The sequence below is a fragment of the Lathyrus oleraceus genome, chromosome 6 (assembly GCF_024323335.1).
Source record: "Lathyrus oleraceus cultivar Zhongwan6 chromosome 6, CAAS_Psat_ZW6_1.0, whole genome shotgun sequence".
Classification (NCBI taxonomy): Eukaryota; Viridiplantae; Streptophyta; class Magnoliopsida; order Fabales; family Fabaceae; genus Lathyrus; species Lathyrus oleraceus.
In genome coordinates, this window is record NC_066584.1 from 409,839,215 (window position 1) to 409,855,952 (window position 16,738).

The 16,738-nt window shown below is 36.8% G+C and overlaps 1 protein-coding gene across 1 annotated transcript; it reads right to left on the minus strand.

Moving 5' to 3' along the window:
- Nucleotides 1-167: 167 nt before the first annotated feature.
- Nucleotides 168-824, minus strand: LOC127095902 (uncharacterized). The gene has a single exon (XM_051034527.1). It carries the CDS (start codon nt 822-824, stop codon nt 168-170), a length of 657 nt encoding a protein of 218 aa, XP_050890484.1.
- Nucleotides 825-16,738: the final 15,914 nt, after the last annotated feature.

Sequence of the window (16,738 nt, forward strand, 5' to 3'; positions counted from 1 at the left end):
TCCATTGTCTTCTTGCAAAATTTGACGAAGTGGTAGACTTCCTCAGGGGTGTTCTTGGGGCACATGATCAAATCGTCATCTTTTAACTTCTCAGGAAAGTCTTGGAGGGCATAATTAGTGAGGACATTCTTGTTTTCATACTTGTCTCTCCACTCGTTGTAAAGGGCTTAGAGGTTTTGGATAATGTCATCCCTTTGAGTCACTGAAGCTTCTGCCCCACGACATCTCTCCTCCCAATATCTGCAATCTTTTTGAAATTCCAAGTAGGTTTGGTCGTAGATCCCCAACTTCAAGTTCTTAATTTGCTCGCAAGCTCTTCCAAGGTTGAATTGCTCACGTAAGAAGCTTCGATAGACTTTCTCCCTTTCCAACTGCTCTTGGGATAACAGATCCTTGCACTCTTTGAGAGTGGTCCTTAGCTCTGGGATTTGGGCCTCATAATCTTCTCGAACCTCCTTATTCATTACATTTGACCTCTCAACAGTTCTCTCAAGGTCCTTGATAGTTCGATATGCTTGATCCAACTTGTTATTGTGAGCGTCTAGCTCAAAATTGGATCCTTGTAGAGCATGACCAACCCAAACTCTTTGGCCTTCTACCTCCCTTAGTCTCTTCTTGATGACCTCAAACTCCTCACATACTTGCTTACCCTTATCTTCCAAGACATTGTTGTGTTTCTTGGTAAGGCCGAGTTGGACTCGTAGTTGAGTGTTCTCCAACTCAAGCTCTCGTATTTTGTTGGTAAGTTTGTCCATGTCTTCTTGCAATATGGGCTCGGGTTCTGGCACCAAAGGAAATGATGAAGAGTCATATAGGAAAGGCATCTTGGCAACTCTATCCCTTTCTCTTACCCATATAATATAGGGTTCCTTGACCAAGATATTCTTTTTGCCCCACTCTTGGTCAATTCAGATTATGCTTGTCCAAGCTTTCTTCACTCTCTTCATGGCTGAATTGAGTGGGTCCACGGTGTTGATGAAGAAAGGAACAAGGTCTTTGTCCTCGGGAGGACTCAATATAACATACCCCAACTGTCTCTTGAGTTGCACATGATTGTAATTGATGCAACCACGTGTTCCTATTAAGGGGACATTTGGGAACCCTCCACATCTTGAAATGACGTCCTTGGTTTCCCATTCTCTATTGTACCAAAGGATAGAACTGGCAGAGAGAGATACGAATCTTTGGGGCCAAGAAAGGTTGCTATAAGAAAAGGTCTTCACTGAGGCATATGAGTGTTCATCCATAAATCCAAGAGGGGAGTGCAACGGAGAAATGTCTGTCCTCTTTTCTCATGCCCTGTATGGAATGTATGATAGAAGTATGCGAGCAAGAATGGCATTGGATTGTTGGTTAGGAAGATTTCCACTGCCAAGTGATCCACAAAATTGTCTATGTTAGGGAATATAACAATTTCATGGATCAATAGTGCTAAGGTCGCACTACAGAATTCTACCATATCTTCTTTAATCATATTCTAAGCATGGTCTTATAGGCATTTCTTCGTCAGACCTTTGATGGAACCTTTGGGTCCCCAATTGGCTACTAGCTCATTGGTGTTGATACCCAAGACTGAAGATAATTCGGACAGGAAAAATCTTTCTTCCAACTTAGGGAAGGGGTTGTAATCTTTTATTGGTCGGTTGAGAAGCCTCTCAATGTCTTCTAGAGTTGGGGATAATTGAAAGTCGGGGAATGTGAAACATCTCAATGGGACGTTGTAGTACTGAGTTAGGGTGGTGAGTGCTCCATAGTCAATCTTTTCAGTTAGAAGGTCCAAGATATTGCCATATGTAGCTCGAAATTTGTTACCTTTGAGGGATGTAACCCTAGAACATAGAACCTTCAAAGTGTCAATTTCTAAAATTTTATATCTAAAGGAGAAAGTGATTTTCCTTGATGTAGGATCCATGATTGTGTTTGCAAACTATCTTGTATTTCATGCGTTAAACAACGAGATGCTATGAGCTTTTCTTATTGATTAATGATGTATGAATGTTCATGAATGCATGGATGGATGAACGATTTTTATTGGTTTCCACAGAACTCAGACACAGGGTTCAAAATCTGGGATCACTGTGACGAGAAGTGTGGTTTAATAATGACTGATTTTGAACCAAGGTTCTCACTTTGGGAGATCTATAGCTTTTAAGAAATTGGGTGTAAGACACTAGACTTAGAGTCATGGACTCCCTTGAGTGTTCGTCGCTTATCTCAATTTACTTTCCAAGCGACATCTCCATCAAGGAAATCTACTCTAAGCGAGATCTCCATATCGACCCTCGCAAGGAAAGCTCCTCGGGGACCTATACTACGCAACCATCCGTCTAAGCCGGACAAGGTTAAATGTTCTACAAAAGGGGTCTTAGGGTCACAAACTCTAATGAAGATAAGGATGCTTATGTTGAAACCTCGACGACCATCAATACCTCTAAAAGAGTCTACCACTAAGTGAGGTTCTCGTATGACCCTTCACGGGGAAATCTCCCCGGGGACCAATACTACTCAACCTCTCCTATCTCAAGCATACTCTCAGACTTGGGTGGGGAGTCTTTAACATAAGGTTTAATTGCAATCATCATTAACCGCTTTTGTTCTTCGTCACAGAGCTAAAGTCACAAACAAACAGACAAATAAATATATAGTTAGTAATAAAAGAATAAAAGAATAAAGATATAAAAATAAAATAAGAGGATAAATCCCCGCACACGCAAAAGGGATAACCTAAACTAGGCTTGACTTACTTAGGTAAACCGGTTCCCCAACAAAGTCGCCAGCTGTTGCAACCGGGGTTTCGGGGAAGTGAGGGAACCGGACATACTAAATAAAAGAATTAACCTCCACTCTCAAAGGATAGAGAAAACGCAAAATAGAAGAATCGCCACTGAATTTTATTGGAGTTCCTCTATGGGAGAGGAGAGGGGAAATAGTCGATAAAACCCTTGAGGAAAAAGAGATGCTTATAGGAAGTGCAATACAGATAAAGAATCAGTATCGCAATCGAGATTGGGTTCGAAAGTCGATTACGCGAGGGGAAGGTATTAACACCCCTCATCTCCATGGCACTCCATTGGAACCATTTAAGTTGTTTGCGTGTGTCGGTAGTTATCTCACTTACTTCTACTTAATTTTTTAAAAAGGGTGTGAATGAATGGGAGTTTGGGTTTTTTTATTATTATGCTCGCCAAGGATTGTGACCCTTGTGCCTATGTATCATTCATCGGGTGATGAATAATCAGAGCTTTGTAGTTCGGAGTAGAAAATGTTTGTAGGTTGGTTGATTTTACCTTTGAGAAAAGGATTTTCAGAGTGGTGCCCTAAGGAAAAATAATGAGTTTGATGGGTTGTGTTGATTTTACCTTGAAGAAGGGTTTATGAAAAGATTGTTTGTGATTAGATTGCACTAAATTCAATGGGCGGATGTGAAAATTCTAGATAAACAAGCCAAGCATCTTGTGTCCATAATCATAGTAAGGGTAGGAAAGCTTCATTCTTACTCATTCTCCACCACTTAAGGCTCGTGGCTCACAATACTAATCGTAGTTTTATTGTATTTTGAATTTGATTATGAAAATGCCACTTGATGTTGGACCAAAGGTTTGTTGATTTGATTATGAAATTGGTGATGGATAAAATATATACAAAGTAGCGAAACAAGAAAGTAAAGGGTCTCACTGAGGTATCCCAAGAGAAAGCCTTGTTTGTACAAAAGTGACCTAAGCTAACAAAGGATAATGGTCTTATAGTCATGTCTCCCTAGAGTAGTGTCATGATGCCATTCTTACAACAGGTATATAAGTTACAGATGAAATCTAAAGTTGAAACAAAGTATCATAAGATAAGGGTAATGTCCTCCAAGCAAAGGTCCTAAGTGAAATCCTCTAAGTCTAATGGTTGATTACAAGTGGAATGTATCTTTTCGGTCTTATCATTTTATCATGTTTTTGTTGTTTTTAATTGTATGATGACAATAATAAAAATGCATGATAAGTATGTATAATGATAATGATGATAATGGATACTTGAAAATAAATTACAATGCAATAACATAAAGATAAATCACAAGGTAATAATAATAATATCACAATAATAAAGGTTAATAGTATCAAAGTTAGTGAAGTGTAGTTAATGGTTAGTGATATGTACAAGGTGATCACTTAAGGATTATCTATCCATAGGTCAAAAGATTCAAAATATGGCACGTCAATAGATAACTTATCATTGATGTAAAGTATTGAAGATGATCAATGATCAACAAACAATATATTTGTAACAATGAAAGTTATACAATCCCAAGTCCATCTATCAATAGTTTGACAAACGGAAGATTGTATCACTCAATAATTAAAGATTAGCAAGTCGACTAACGGATAAGTTAAACAATGATATAATGATCTATGTACAAAGCATACAAGGAAGCATAATGGTTAGAGGGTTAGTAAACAAAGGAAGCAAAGTCAATCAAATGGGGTCACAATAAGTCAAGCGGAAACACAAGTCATTATACATGAGCTAAGGCTTCATCTATGTGTCAAATGACTTAAGTTTAGTTTATATAGAGGCAACCTATCAATGCCTCAAAGTATCATGAATGATCCATTGATCATTCATTGATAGATTTGAAACATTGAAGGTTTTATCAACCCTAATCAATCCATAATCATTACCTAATAGATCTCATTAGCCATCAATATTCAAGGCATGAAAAGTTAACCAAAAAATTTCCAAATAAAATAAAACAAAGTGTAATAAAATAAAGGGTGGGGGGGTTGAGGGTTTGTTTTGAAAATATTTAATCAGCATTAAAATGGGTGGTGAAAAAAATAAAATAAAATGGAAAAAATATAGGTGAAAAATAAGAAAAAGAAAGAAATAAAGAAACAACATAAAAAATAAATGGGGGTGTTAGGGGTTGAACCCCTGAACTTGGAGTCATGGGGTCAACCCCCTTACCAACTGAGTGAAGCGCCCTTGGTGACCAAAGCGCACTTCAATGAAATAAATAATAAAACAACAATTAAAATGAAAAAACGCGTGTAATTCATCCAATTAGGAACAGATAGCAAAAGTTTTTAAAATTTCAAATGTGCAAAGAAGACTTCCTCTTCAACCTTCAACCACCCAAATATAAACTTCAGAACTCGTGTTTTTAGGGGGATTTAAACATGGAATAATCATCCCCACACTTCATCGTTCTCATCTCCACCGTCATGAGTCAATAATTGGCTCTGAGTATGAAGTATTTCTCAAAAGTTTAGAAACATGATTTGACCTAAAATAAAAATTAAATGGTTGATGATGAACAATCAAGACTCAAACTATGGGGTTAAGCTTCATCAAGTGATTTCGAGCAAGATGGTAACTTGTTTGAGTGAAGGGGATAAGTGTAACTATCTGATCGAAATCGGTTTCAGAGTGGAACTTTGATGAGTATGAGTGGCTCAGGGGAGGTGTTTCCAAGGTGAGTTAGTGTTTGGGAAAGCTTGAGTGAGGTTGAGGGATGGATACTGGACACTTGGTTCGAGTTAAAATGACTTAGAACTTGAAAATGGGAACTCTGTTTTTGAAGGTGAAACACGGTTTTGTAGCAGGGTGAGTTTGGTTCTTAAAGCTTGGTTCTGAGATGGAAAATCTTTCCATATTTATAGGGAAGGTGTTGGTATGTTTAAGTGAGAGAATGAGTGAGGTTTGATCAGAAAAGTGTGAATCTTAAAGAGGACTAAATGGGAGGCTTGTGGAGGAAGTATTGATGAGGTTCTGAACAGGTTTTCCTTCCCATTTGGTTTGTTTGTGCTCTAGCATGGAAATGGATGAACAAGGGTGGTTCAAACATGGTTGTAATCCCAATTGCTTTTTTCCATTTTGGGAAAAAAATAGAAATTTGCACATGGCTCGGGTTCCTAAATTTGTGACTTTTTTGCATCCAAGTTGACTTCTAAACATACCTCACTATGTTAAGCAATATGTTAGAGGTCAAAAGGGATCAGCTCCATCTGGTTAAATGGCTTGGTGCATTAAAATGCCAATTCTGTATGGTTTATGCATCATGATAAAATCCCAATTTGAAATTTGGCCAAATAAAATTGGCTTGTGCATTTTGCATGAAAATTGTGCCAAATACTCTTTGTCATGTCCTTGATCAAATGCAAAAACAACCAGGTCAAAAGAAGTTATGGTTTAGAAATGGCAATGTGGTAAAGTGGTGGTCTTGGGCATGATTCTAGGTCTTGTTAGACATTTGGACCAGCTTGGCCAAGGAAAAAATTAAGATCATTGCTCAATGAATTAGGTCTTGGACCTTGAAATAAAGTTAAAGAGAGACTAAATTAGGACATTTGGCTCAAATAAGATCTTGAAAAGCTTGAAAGGTGAAAATGTTATAGGCTTTGGACCAAATGATGGATCATTCTTGCCAAAATATGACTAACCAACATGACCTAGAAATGTCGTTTTGTGATTTCTTGATTTTTAAGTTATTATGATGGATGTTTGAAGCTCATATAATCATATCATGATGTAAAATGAATCTTGGATCTTTGTGAGGTGATTTTAGGTCAAGTCCATAGGTGAATTCAAAATTTCGTAGTTCATGGTAAAAATTTCAAATAACTTGGTGAATTGCTTTTAATAAAAGTTTAATAAGAAAAGGCATAAAGGGACAAAGGTTTGAATGAAGTTGTTAGTTCTTTTTGTCTTTTGAAATTTCAAGTCAATATGATTAAGTTTATTTACAAATTTGATTTAAGCAAGAGTTTGAAAATTCAATGGCATAAGGCCAAAGTTTCTAATTATTAAAACAAAGTCTAAGTTTGAAATCACAAGCAAAGAAAGTTTTTGAAAAGGGGGAGAGATTTTGAAATCTAAGAACTGGGAGTAGATGAAGAGGTTATCCTAAGCACAAATTTAAAAGTTAAGAGTTGAAAAGATATGACCAATGGGATGTAATCCAACCGACAAGAATGTCATATAGAAACTCATTTCCCTTTGGAATTTAATCAAGTAATAATCAATAAGCAATGAGTAATATCCAGACATCATGAAGATCAAGGCATCAAATAAAGATAGCCACATCCAAGCAAGCAAATCCAATAGCTGGCAATCTTCATTGTCTTTCAATGTATCAGATGAAATATTCCTTGATCAACTCAGAACAAAGCATCAGACACAAGATCAAAATAACAATTAAACACAAAGACATAGTGGTAGATGAACCCAAGAAATTACCAAGGCTTGTATCAGATGAAGGCACAATTCAAAATAGCTCAGTCTCAAAATGTTGGCATTGGCCAAGTCCTTTTAGCATAGGGAATGCTGCCTAATCCTAAGTCCAAAAGTTCATATCAAGTTCAACAATCCACCAGATGTTTTTTAGGGTTTTTCTTGTTATTAGGTATTTTAAGGTCATGAGACCACAAACAAAACCAAAACACACAAATAATATATATACAATCACAAGATATAGATCAAATGAGCAAAGTGAAAATGACATAATCATAAACAAGTTATATGAAATGTAAATGGTAATGAATGATAAATGACTGAAATTTAAATTGCATAATAGTAAATGACTTGAAAGTAAAGCAATGTTAACAAGAGTTAGTCAACTGAGAGTTAAAAGTTAGTGATGTTAGAGGTGATTTTTAATTGATTAAGTCATTCTTTGGAGAACACTCAGCCATTCACTCACAAGTATGAATCCTTAAATCAAGACATCTGCCATGACAAGGGCTCCAACTTGGATAATTCAACAAGTATGCCGCTAGCTCCCATGAAAGGAAAAAAGGTCAAGTCTCCACACAATGCCATGAAGAATGGGAGACTTACAATCTCACTTACTAGAATGTTATGCCTTGAGGGTCAAATTTAGCTCTATGTTAAGCAATCGTAATTGGACTTATATAGAAGTTACAACTATCTGAGGTCGGGTAATAAAAATTTAGGTGTTAATGCATGTTAGAGATTTGGTATAAAGAACCAAACTCCTAAAACATACCACACACTAAAAGAAAAGTCAAGAGGGAGTGACCTATCTCAATCATACTTGTATTGATTCATTTGACACAAGGTCACTGATGAATCAATTAGCCTTTAGACATTATATATTTCATTGGTCAAATGATGGAATGGGGAAGAATAGGGATGAAGATGAAGAAGGACGGGAAGATAGAAACACAAATTGATCATGGGAGGACTTTATTCAAATCAAAACCATTCATTCATTTTGGGAGATGAAATGTACATTTCATCAATCCCATAAATCTAATGGTTTTGATCCAATAAAATACAAATCAACCTTGACCAAGGCCGAAACAAAAAGTCAAACATCACAAGACCATAAAAAATGGCTCAACAGTATTTTCAAGCATTTAATCAGTTAAAAAACAATTTAAAAATGAATTAAAATTCACTTTTATTTGGTCAAAACCTAAAATCCCTTCAAAACACCAAATAAATGGCCAAGGGATTTATCCTAGGTCAAACAAGGTCAAAGGACCTTAGACAAAAAAATTCACTATTTTTGAAAAGTTAGAAGTATTTTTAGACAATTAAAAATATGCAAAAAAAACATTTAATTTATGAAAAATATCAAGATTTATCCAAAAATAATTTTAATTCAGAATATGGAAGAGAAAAATATTTAAAGATTTTTGGTGAAAGTCCCATATTTTTTAGATTAAAAATGAAATGAATATGAATTAAACAAAATAAAGGGATTAAATGAAAAATGAGAAAATAAAAAGAAATTCAAAAAAACAAGGGCCATCAAATCTCCCTCATTAATTGAGGTGGCATATCTGATGGCCACGCGCTAGAGTGCACCAAACACCTGAGTCAAACGCGCAACACAAGTGGTAATGAAAGTGGAAGGCTGAGATTAAAACGTGGATTCATGATCATGGACCTTGCCAACGCACCACCGGAGCCCTAGCTCCGATCATCTTTTCTGGTGGACCTCACCGGACTGGTCCACCCTCAACCAAATGAAAAATGGAATGCCAGTACATGTTTTTGAAGGAAAAATGCTAAGGAGCACGAATCTGGCCTCCGTTTCTTCCAATTCCAAGTATATTGAAAGATACATGAATTTAAAATTTGAGGTTCATGATCTAAGTTGCTTCGATTTGACCTCAAAATAACTCAATCTTATTGCCTACATTGGTAGGACTTCAGCAAACGAACAATCAATCAAAATGGATGAGAAATAAGAGAGAGAATCGAAGAAGAAAAGTTTATGAAATTTCACCTTCGAGGAGCTTCAAATTGGCTTGATCTTGCTTCTAATTTAGCTTGGATTGACTCTAGAAGCTTGCAGAAGATGATTTGGATGGTTAAAAAGCTTGGACATTTGGAGTTTCAATTCAAAAACAGAATGAGAATTGAAACTCGATTTCTTAAGAAATCTTCAAGATTATCCTTTCAAAGGGGTTTGGGAGAGAATGGGGACTAAGCTTGGGCAAGAGAGATCCATTTCTGAGCTCAAGGCGCTTGTATTTATAGGCTTGCTCATTGCTTTTTGCACACTTCAAAAATTGGCCAAAATTGGAAAGGTGAGATGCATGCTTGCATGGGCGTGTGATAGGCCTATGAGATGATGTAATTCAGTCCAAAAGTGATCATGAGTAATGCTTAAAGTGTAACATGAAGCCATGCATTTGAAATTTAAAAGTAGTAATGAGATTTATCCAAACGGAACCATGAAGTTTAACCATGCGCAAGTCATTCAAACCTTGGCCAAATGAAGTGATTTTGGACTTTTTAGAAAGGTGAGATCACGGGGAACAACTTTCATGTCGAACACTTTCCCATTTGAAGCCTGGATCATGATGAACTTTGAGGTGGAAGTTTTGAAAATCAAACATAATTGAAATTTTTTTAAGTACCAAGTCAAATGTTCACTTCTTCCACCTTGAATAACTTTTGCCATGAGCTTCAAATGGAAATAGTTCCTTCACCAAAGTTGTATCTATTTCAAACCTCTTCAATTAGGTCACAAACTTGAACTCATTTTTATTTGGCATGATGGAGTTATGCATTTTAGAAGTTGAGGAAAATTGCTTGTTCAATGGTAATGACCCAAAATGACCTATAATGTTTCCTCTTGGCACATGCCCTTGCAAGTTGAATTTGAAGTTTATAAAATAATAAAATTTAGAGAGGATATATTTAAATTGATCATGAAACTTGGATGAACTTCATATCATAAATATTGAGCAAGTTCTGGTCCTTGGAAGTTGACCTCCTAACTAGGGCACATACAAAATGACCTATAATCTTTCACCATAAGAAATGACTTTTCAAGCAAAACTAGCTCTTCACCTCAACATGAATGTTGTTTGGAATGTAATAAGGAGTAACTTAGATCTTGGAATCATTTTCATATGACAAAAATTGTAGGAGATAGGGTCTAGTGAACCCCAATTTTGACTAGTTGACTTTCTCTGATCAACCACCATGAACCAACTTGCAAACTTGAAGTTCTCTTAATATTTTGGACTCATGGAGGATCATATATGCATAATATGATGTATAATGAAGTATACCTTGATATATTTGATCAAATGTTGAAGGAACTTGTTGAGGAAGTCACACAAGATACCTAGATGAATTAGGGCTTCCAAGGACAACAAGCTTCAAACTTTTGATGATTTGTTTATCAAAATGATAAATGAAGATCATGGGGACCCATATATGGTTTATAGAACCAATTTGAACCATCTATTGATTGATCTCCTTGCATTTAGGGTTTCAAACCCTAGTTGTGAGCTTGATGAGGCATTGGTGGATGCACACACTACCTACAAAAGAAACAAAGTTATACATAGACATATTTTTGGTTTTTTGGTTAGTAAATAATGAAAAACAAAGTATGATACAATAAAATATGTTTGGTGATCTCTCCCAATGCAAACCCAATGAAAGAGGGGTAAGGAGGATGCCAATGTGTGATCCCAAAGCCAATGCAAATGATGAGATAGCATGAGGGATCTTAGGGTCAAAATTAGGGTCTTACAGTTGCCCCTATTTAAGGAAATTCTAACTGAGGATGTGAAGGTTAAAATCTTCGTATCAACTCAGTAGAATGGATTTAATAACAACATATAGAAACAAATTTTGGTCCCTAAGAGACATCATGATGCATATGATATGAATGTTAAAATAATCTTTATGGGGAATATATTGCCACAAAGGAAAAGAATTTGGAAGAGACTGAAGGTCCACAGGAGAACCATGCATTTCGTAAGGAAAACTCAATGGGGAGACAAAGACTCTGAGGGGATAAAAAGGTGCTCATAGGCCAGGCTACGACTTAAAACTGTTGGAGACACAAGGAGAATTTCCATGAAAATAAATCAATGGAAGGACTCGGTATGGAGATAAGGGAAATCTGCAGAGGATAGGATTGGATCAGAAAAAACTGAAATATTCAAATCAAACAGGGGATGGCGATTTCACTGAAGAAATACACACTCAAACTCAACTGCGGAAGAATGAACTTCAACACAGGAGTACCAGAGATATATTATCTATTACTGATTACTAGGTAGAAAGATAATACACTCTGACAGAGGGACATCCGTTACCGGTTAGGGTAAACATATCAAGGATGACTTGCTGAGGAGAAAGAGGTGTATTCGTTACCTGTTACTGGGGAAGAATAACCTACTGGAGAGAGAACTCAAATAGGATTTACAACTACCGGTTACTGGGTAGAAGACCAAAGAGAGAGTATATGTCACCTATTTAAAGTGAACATATCAAGGATAAACTCAAAGGAAGAATATTCGTCATCGGTTAGGATGAACATATCAAGGATAACCTGCTGGGGAGAAATGGGAATTATATCTATCAGTTACTGGATAAAATACCAAAGAGAGAATATCCGTCACCATTTAGGATGAACATATCAAGGATAAACTCAGCAAGGGAAAGTAGGAATTATAACTACCGGTTACTGGGTAGAATACCGAAAAGGGACAGAAAATCTGTCACCAGTTAAAGTGAACATATCAAGGATAGACTCTCTGGGAAATAAAATAGAGATTACAACTACCTTTTTACTGGGTAGAAAACAAAAAAAAGGAAGAATATATATCACCAGTTAGCATGAACATATCAAGGATAGACTACCTGGGGAAACGTGAAAACGAATCCGCTGGGGAAAACAAAGGAGGTAGATTACCTTTTATTGGGTATTGGGAAAAAGTAATGTATTCAAAAATCGAGAAGAAAATTACCAGTTACTGGGTAATAAACTCTCAAGGGACCAAAATATCTATCTAGGTAATAACTAGAAAGAAATGATCAAACAAAGACTCAACCCAAAGAGGATCTAACTCAAGGGGAGTGGTTCTATTCAGATGATTAACTAGGGAGGAAACTGAAATAATAATCATCCACGAGGAAATGACTCAGTAGGGAATGAGAAAGGTTAAACTCTTCTTCTTAAGGGGCCGACACTCTACAATTGAAGGAGGACAGACACACCAAATTTGCCCGGGTAAATAATATTACCAAAGCAGGGGATCAGAAGAAAAAAAATCAAATGCGATAAAATGCATAATGAAATATCTGATGTTATGTTTTCCGCATGAATATGCATGTATATGATCCTAATTATGTTGACAAAACAACACAAAGGATACAAATAACAAAGATTTGAATCACTACTGCAACACTCGGCTAATCTCAACAAGATCGAAACACCAACTGGAGAAAATGCTAGAGATGAAAATAAATCGTCTAGATCTGAATAATTCAGCCCTGGCTGGGAGAGTCATGGAGAACATGCTTCCAATCAATCACGATAAACTTTATGGGGGGAGTACTGCTGAAGGATGATCAACCAAACATGCCGAGGATAGAAAAAGGATCTCCTGAGGATCCAAATTGTCAACACTACAGGGAATTTTAAGTCAACACCATATCAGAATGGGAGACAACCTTGCAGGGGACAAAAATCAAACACTGCTCAGAATTCAATACTACCGGGAATGAGGGATGTTCATATCATAAGATCAACTCCACCGGGGAATACAAGAGGTAACACTCTGCATGAGAATCTAAGAAAATTGTTGGGGATGCTATGACCAAGACCATCACATTCCTCATTACTCATTGAATTCTTCTTGGAAATTACGAAATAAACCAATTCCAAGGCAAAAATAACTGGATCTGATTCACATAAAGAAGAAACTGTCGAAGTTATGCAACATAATCAAATGCAAAATGGAAACCAAATAACGGTCCTGGATCTCCAGGGTCCAATCATAAACTACTAACAGGGGGATATAGACGTGAACACCTCAGTTGGGGAATATGAATTTGCAAAGGGGACCAATCATCAACTTAATTCTACTGGGGGATGATAAATTACTCGGGGAGAAACTCATCAACCAAGCTGGGGATAAATGATGAACTGTTGAGAAGGAAAGTAATTACCAAACCAGCTTCTTGGGGAAGACCAATAATGCTTCCCACTTCAAGACTTACCTGTTCTCAGATTGTTGTTGACATTCCTTACTAAAATCGATTATTCTTAAAGTGATTGTTTTTATTTAAGAAAAATAATTATTATTCATTAATTTATTTTAAAATTATCATCATAAAAATTCAATTTTATTTAGTAGAAGTAAGTAAGAATAGAAACAATTGGATAAAAGCTCAACTTTATTTAATGGAATGGTAGTCCATAAATGACGAAACTCCTTAGATCTTTACAAAGTTTGAAAATGGTAATTTACATGGAAAAGGGCTACATTGAATACAATGATCACTACTCTCCCTACCAACTTCAACATCCATTATGCTTATCTTCAGTTGAGAATTATGAATCAGAACAAAATGACTTGCTCAAAACTGCTTTCATGATTAGGACCAACCGAATGTAGTTACTTGCCATAATCCCTAATTTTTGCCTAGATTGCCCCAAGGTGGGGTGCTCAATCTACCGGGATAAATTTTCTGTTTTATGTCTCTAATTTTTTCCTGGATCGCCCTTTTGGGTTTTCAATCCACCAAGACGCTCTTTTTTGCCTAAGCCGCCCTTTCGGGTTTTCAACTTAGTGAGTTATTCTTTGCTTTTTAGGCGAATTATTTCTTGACTGCATCGGCATTCATAGGACGAGTGAACTCTTCACCATCCATAGTTGTAAGAATCAAAGCACCGCCTGAAAATGCTCTCTTCACAATATACGGGCCTTCATAATTAGGAGTCCATTTTCCCCTAGCATCAGGTTTGAAAGATAAAATCTTCTTGAGCACAAGGTCACCTTCTCTAAACACATGAGGCCTGACCTTCTTATCAAAAGCTTTCTTCATTCTTTGCTGATATAATTGACCATGACACATGACAGTCAATCTATTCTCTTCAATCAAATTCAACTGATCATATATGGTTTGGCACCATTCAGCTTCTGTCAACTTGGCTTCCATCAAAATACGCAATGATGGGAGCACAACTTCCATACCATAATTAAGAGAGAAAGGGGTCGCCCCTGTTGAAGTGCAGATGGATGTACGATACCCATGCAAAGCAAATGGGAGTATCTCATGCCAATCCTTATACGTCACAACCATCTTTTGGATTAGCTTCTTAATGTTCTTATTTGCAGCTTCAACATCCCCATTCATCTTGGGTCTGTAGGGAGAAGAATTATGATGTGCACTCTTGAAGTCTTTGTAAAGAGCTTCCACCATATTATTGTTCAAGTTCGATCTATTATCAGTAATGATCTTGCTTGACACACCATAATGGCATATAATCTGATTCTTGATAAACTTTACAATAGCTTGGTTGGTCACATTTGCGTACGATGTCGCTTCAATCTATTTTGTGAACTAATCAATAGCCACCAGAATGAAACGATGTTTGTACGAAGCTTTGGGCTCAATTATACCAATCATATCAATTCCCCACATGGACAAGGGCCATGGAGAGGAAATGACATTCAACAGTTTCGGAGGAACCTGAATTTTATCTGCATAAATTTGACCCTTGTGTCATTTCTTCACAAACTTGCAACAGTCAGGTTCCATTGTCAGCCAATAATAAGCAACTATCAACATCTTCTTTGCCATATCATATCCATTGTAATGGGTACCAAAGGAACCTTCATGGGCTTCAGTCATCAATAGGTCTGCTTCGTGTCTATCCACACATCTGAGCAAAACCATATCAAAGTTTCTCCTATAAAGCACATCGCCATTTAGGTAGAAGTTACCATCTAATCTCCTCAAAGTCTTATTATCTTTTAAAGATGCCCCAGGTGGGTAAATCTGACTTTGGAGGAAACACTTGATATCAAAATACCAAGGCTTTTCATTTTTGACTTCTTCAACAGCAAACACATGAGCTGGCCTATCAAGACGCATCACAGTCAAATTAGGAACTTCATTCCAAAATTTCACCATAATCATTGAAGCCAATGTTGCAAGAGCATCTGCCATCTGGTTTTCATCTCGAGGGATATGATGAAACTCAACTTTTGTAAAGAAAGTTGATATCCTCCTTGCATAGTCTCTATATGGTATTAAACCGGGTTGATTCGTCTCCCATTCACCTTTGATCTAATTCACAACCAAAGCTGAATCTCCATAGACGTCAAGATACTTTATTCTAAGATCAATGGCCTCTTCAAGCCCCATAATGCAAGCTTCATACTCAGCCATATTATTTGTACATTTAAAGGTCAATCTAGCTGTAAATGGAAAATGAGTGCCTTGAGGAGTAATAATCACTTCCCCAATGCCATTACCATACGAATTAACATCTCCATCAAATACCACGCCCCAATGGGAACCAGGTTCTGGCCCTTCTTCAAGCAATGGTTCATCACAATCTTTCATCTTCAAGTACAAAATCTCTTCTTCAAGAAAATCATACTGCACTGACTGGTAATCTTCAATCGGTTGGTGAGCCAAATGGTCAACCAAGACATTATCCTTAATTGCTTTTTGAGATCGGTATTCAATATCATACTTAGATACTAACATCTACCCACAGGCAATCCTCCCAGTTTAAGCAGGCTTCTCAAAGATGTACTTGATTGGATCCATTTTGGATATCAACCAAGTAGTATGATTCAACATATGCTGGCGCAGACGCTTAGCGAGCCAAGGTAATGCACAACACGTCTTTTCAAGCATAGAATACCGAGTCTCACAGTTGGTGAACTTCTTACTGAGGTAGTAAATTGCATACTCTTTCTTTCCAGATTCATCTTGCTGACCAAGAACACGACTCATGCTCTCATCAAGCACAGTCAAATACATGATCAACGGTCTTCCTTCAACAAGCGAAGATAGAATCGAAGGCTCAAGCAGATACTCTTTGATACTATCAAAAGCTTTCTTGAAATCTTCGTTACAATCACAAGACTGATCTTTCCGAAGAAGCTTGAAAATAGGCGCACATGTGGAAGTCATATGTGATATAAATCTTGATATATAACTCAAATGGAGAAAACCTTTGACTTGATTCTCAGTTTTGGGTGCAGGCATCTCTTGTATTGCTTTCACCTTTGCAGGATCAACTTCGATACCCTTCTCACTGACAATAAAGCCCAACAACTTACCAGAACGAACACCAAAAGTACACTTATTGGGATTCAAGCGGAGTTTATATTTCCTCAAACACTGGAATAACTTCAACAAATGCTCAACATGTTCTTCTTCATGGCTTGACTTGGCAATCATATCATCAACATGTACTTCAATCTCTTTATGTATCATATCATGA

Coding starts and splice junctions, on each gene's coding strand:
- LOC127095902 (XM_051034527.1), bottom strand. CDS start 824: ATGCCTTTCCTATATGACTCTTCATCATTTCCTTTGGTGCCAGAACCC.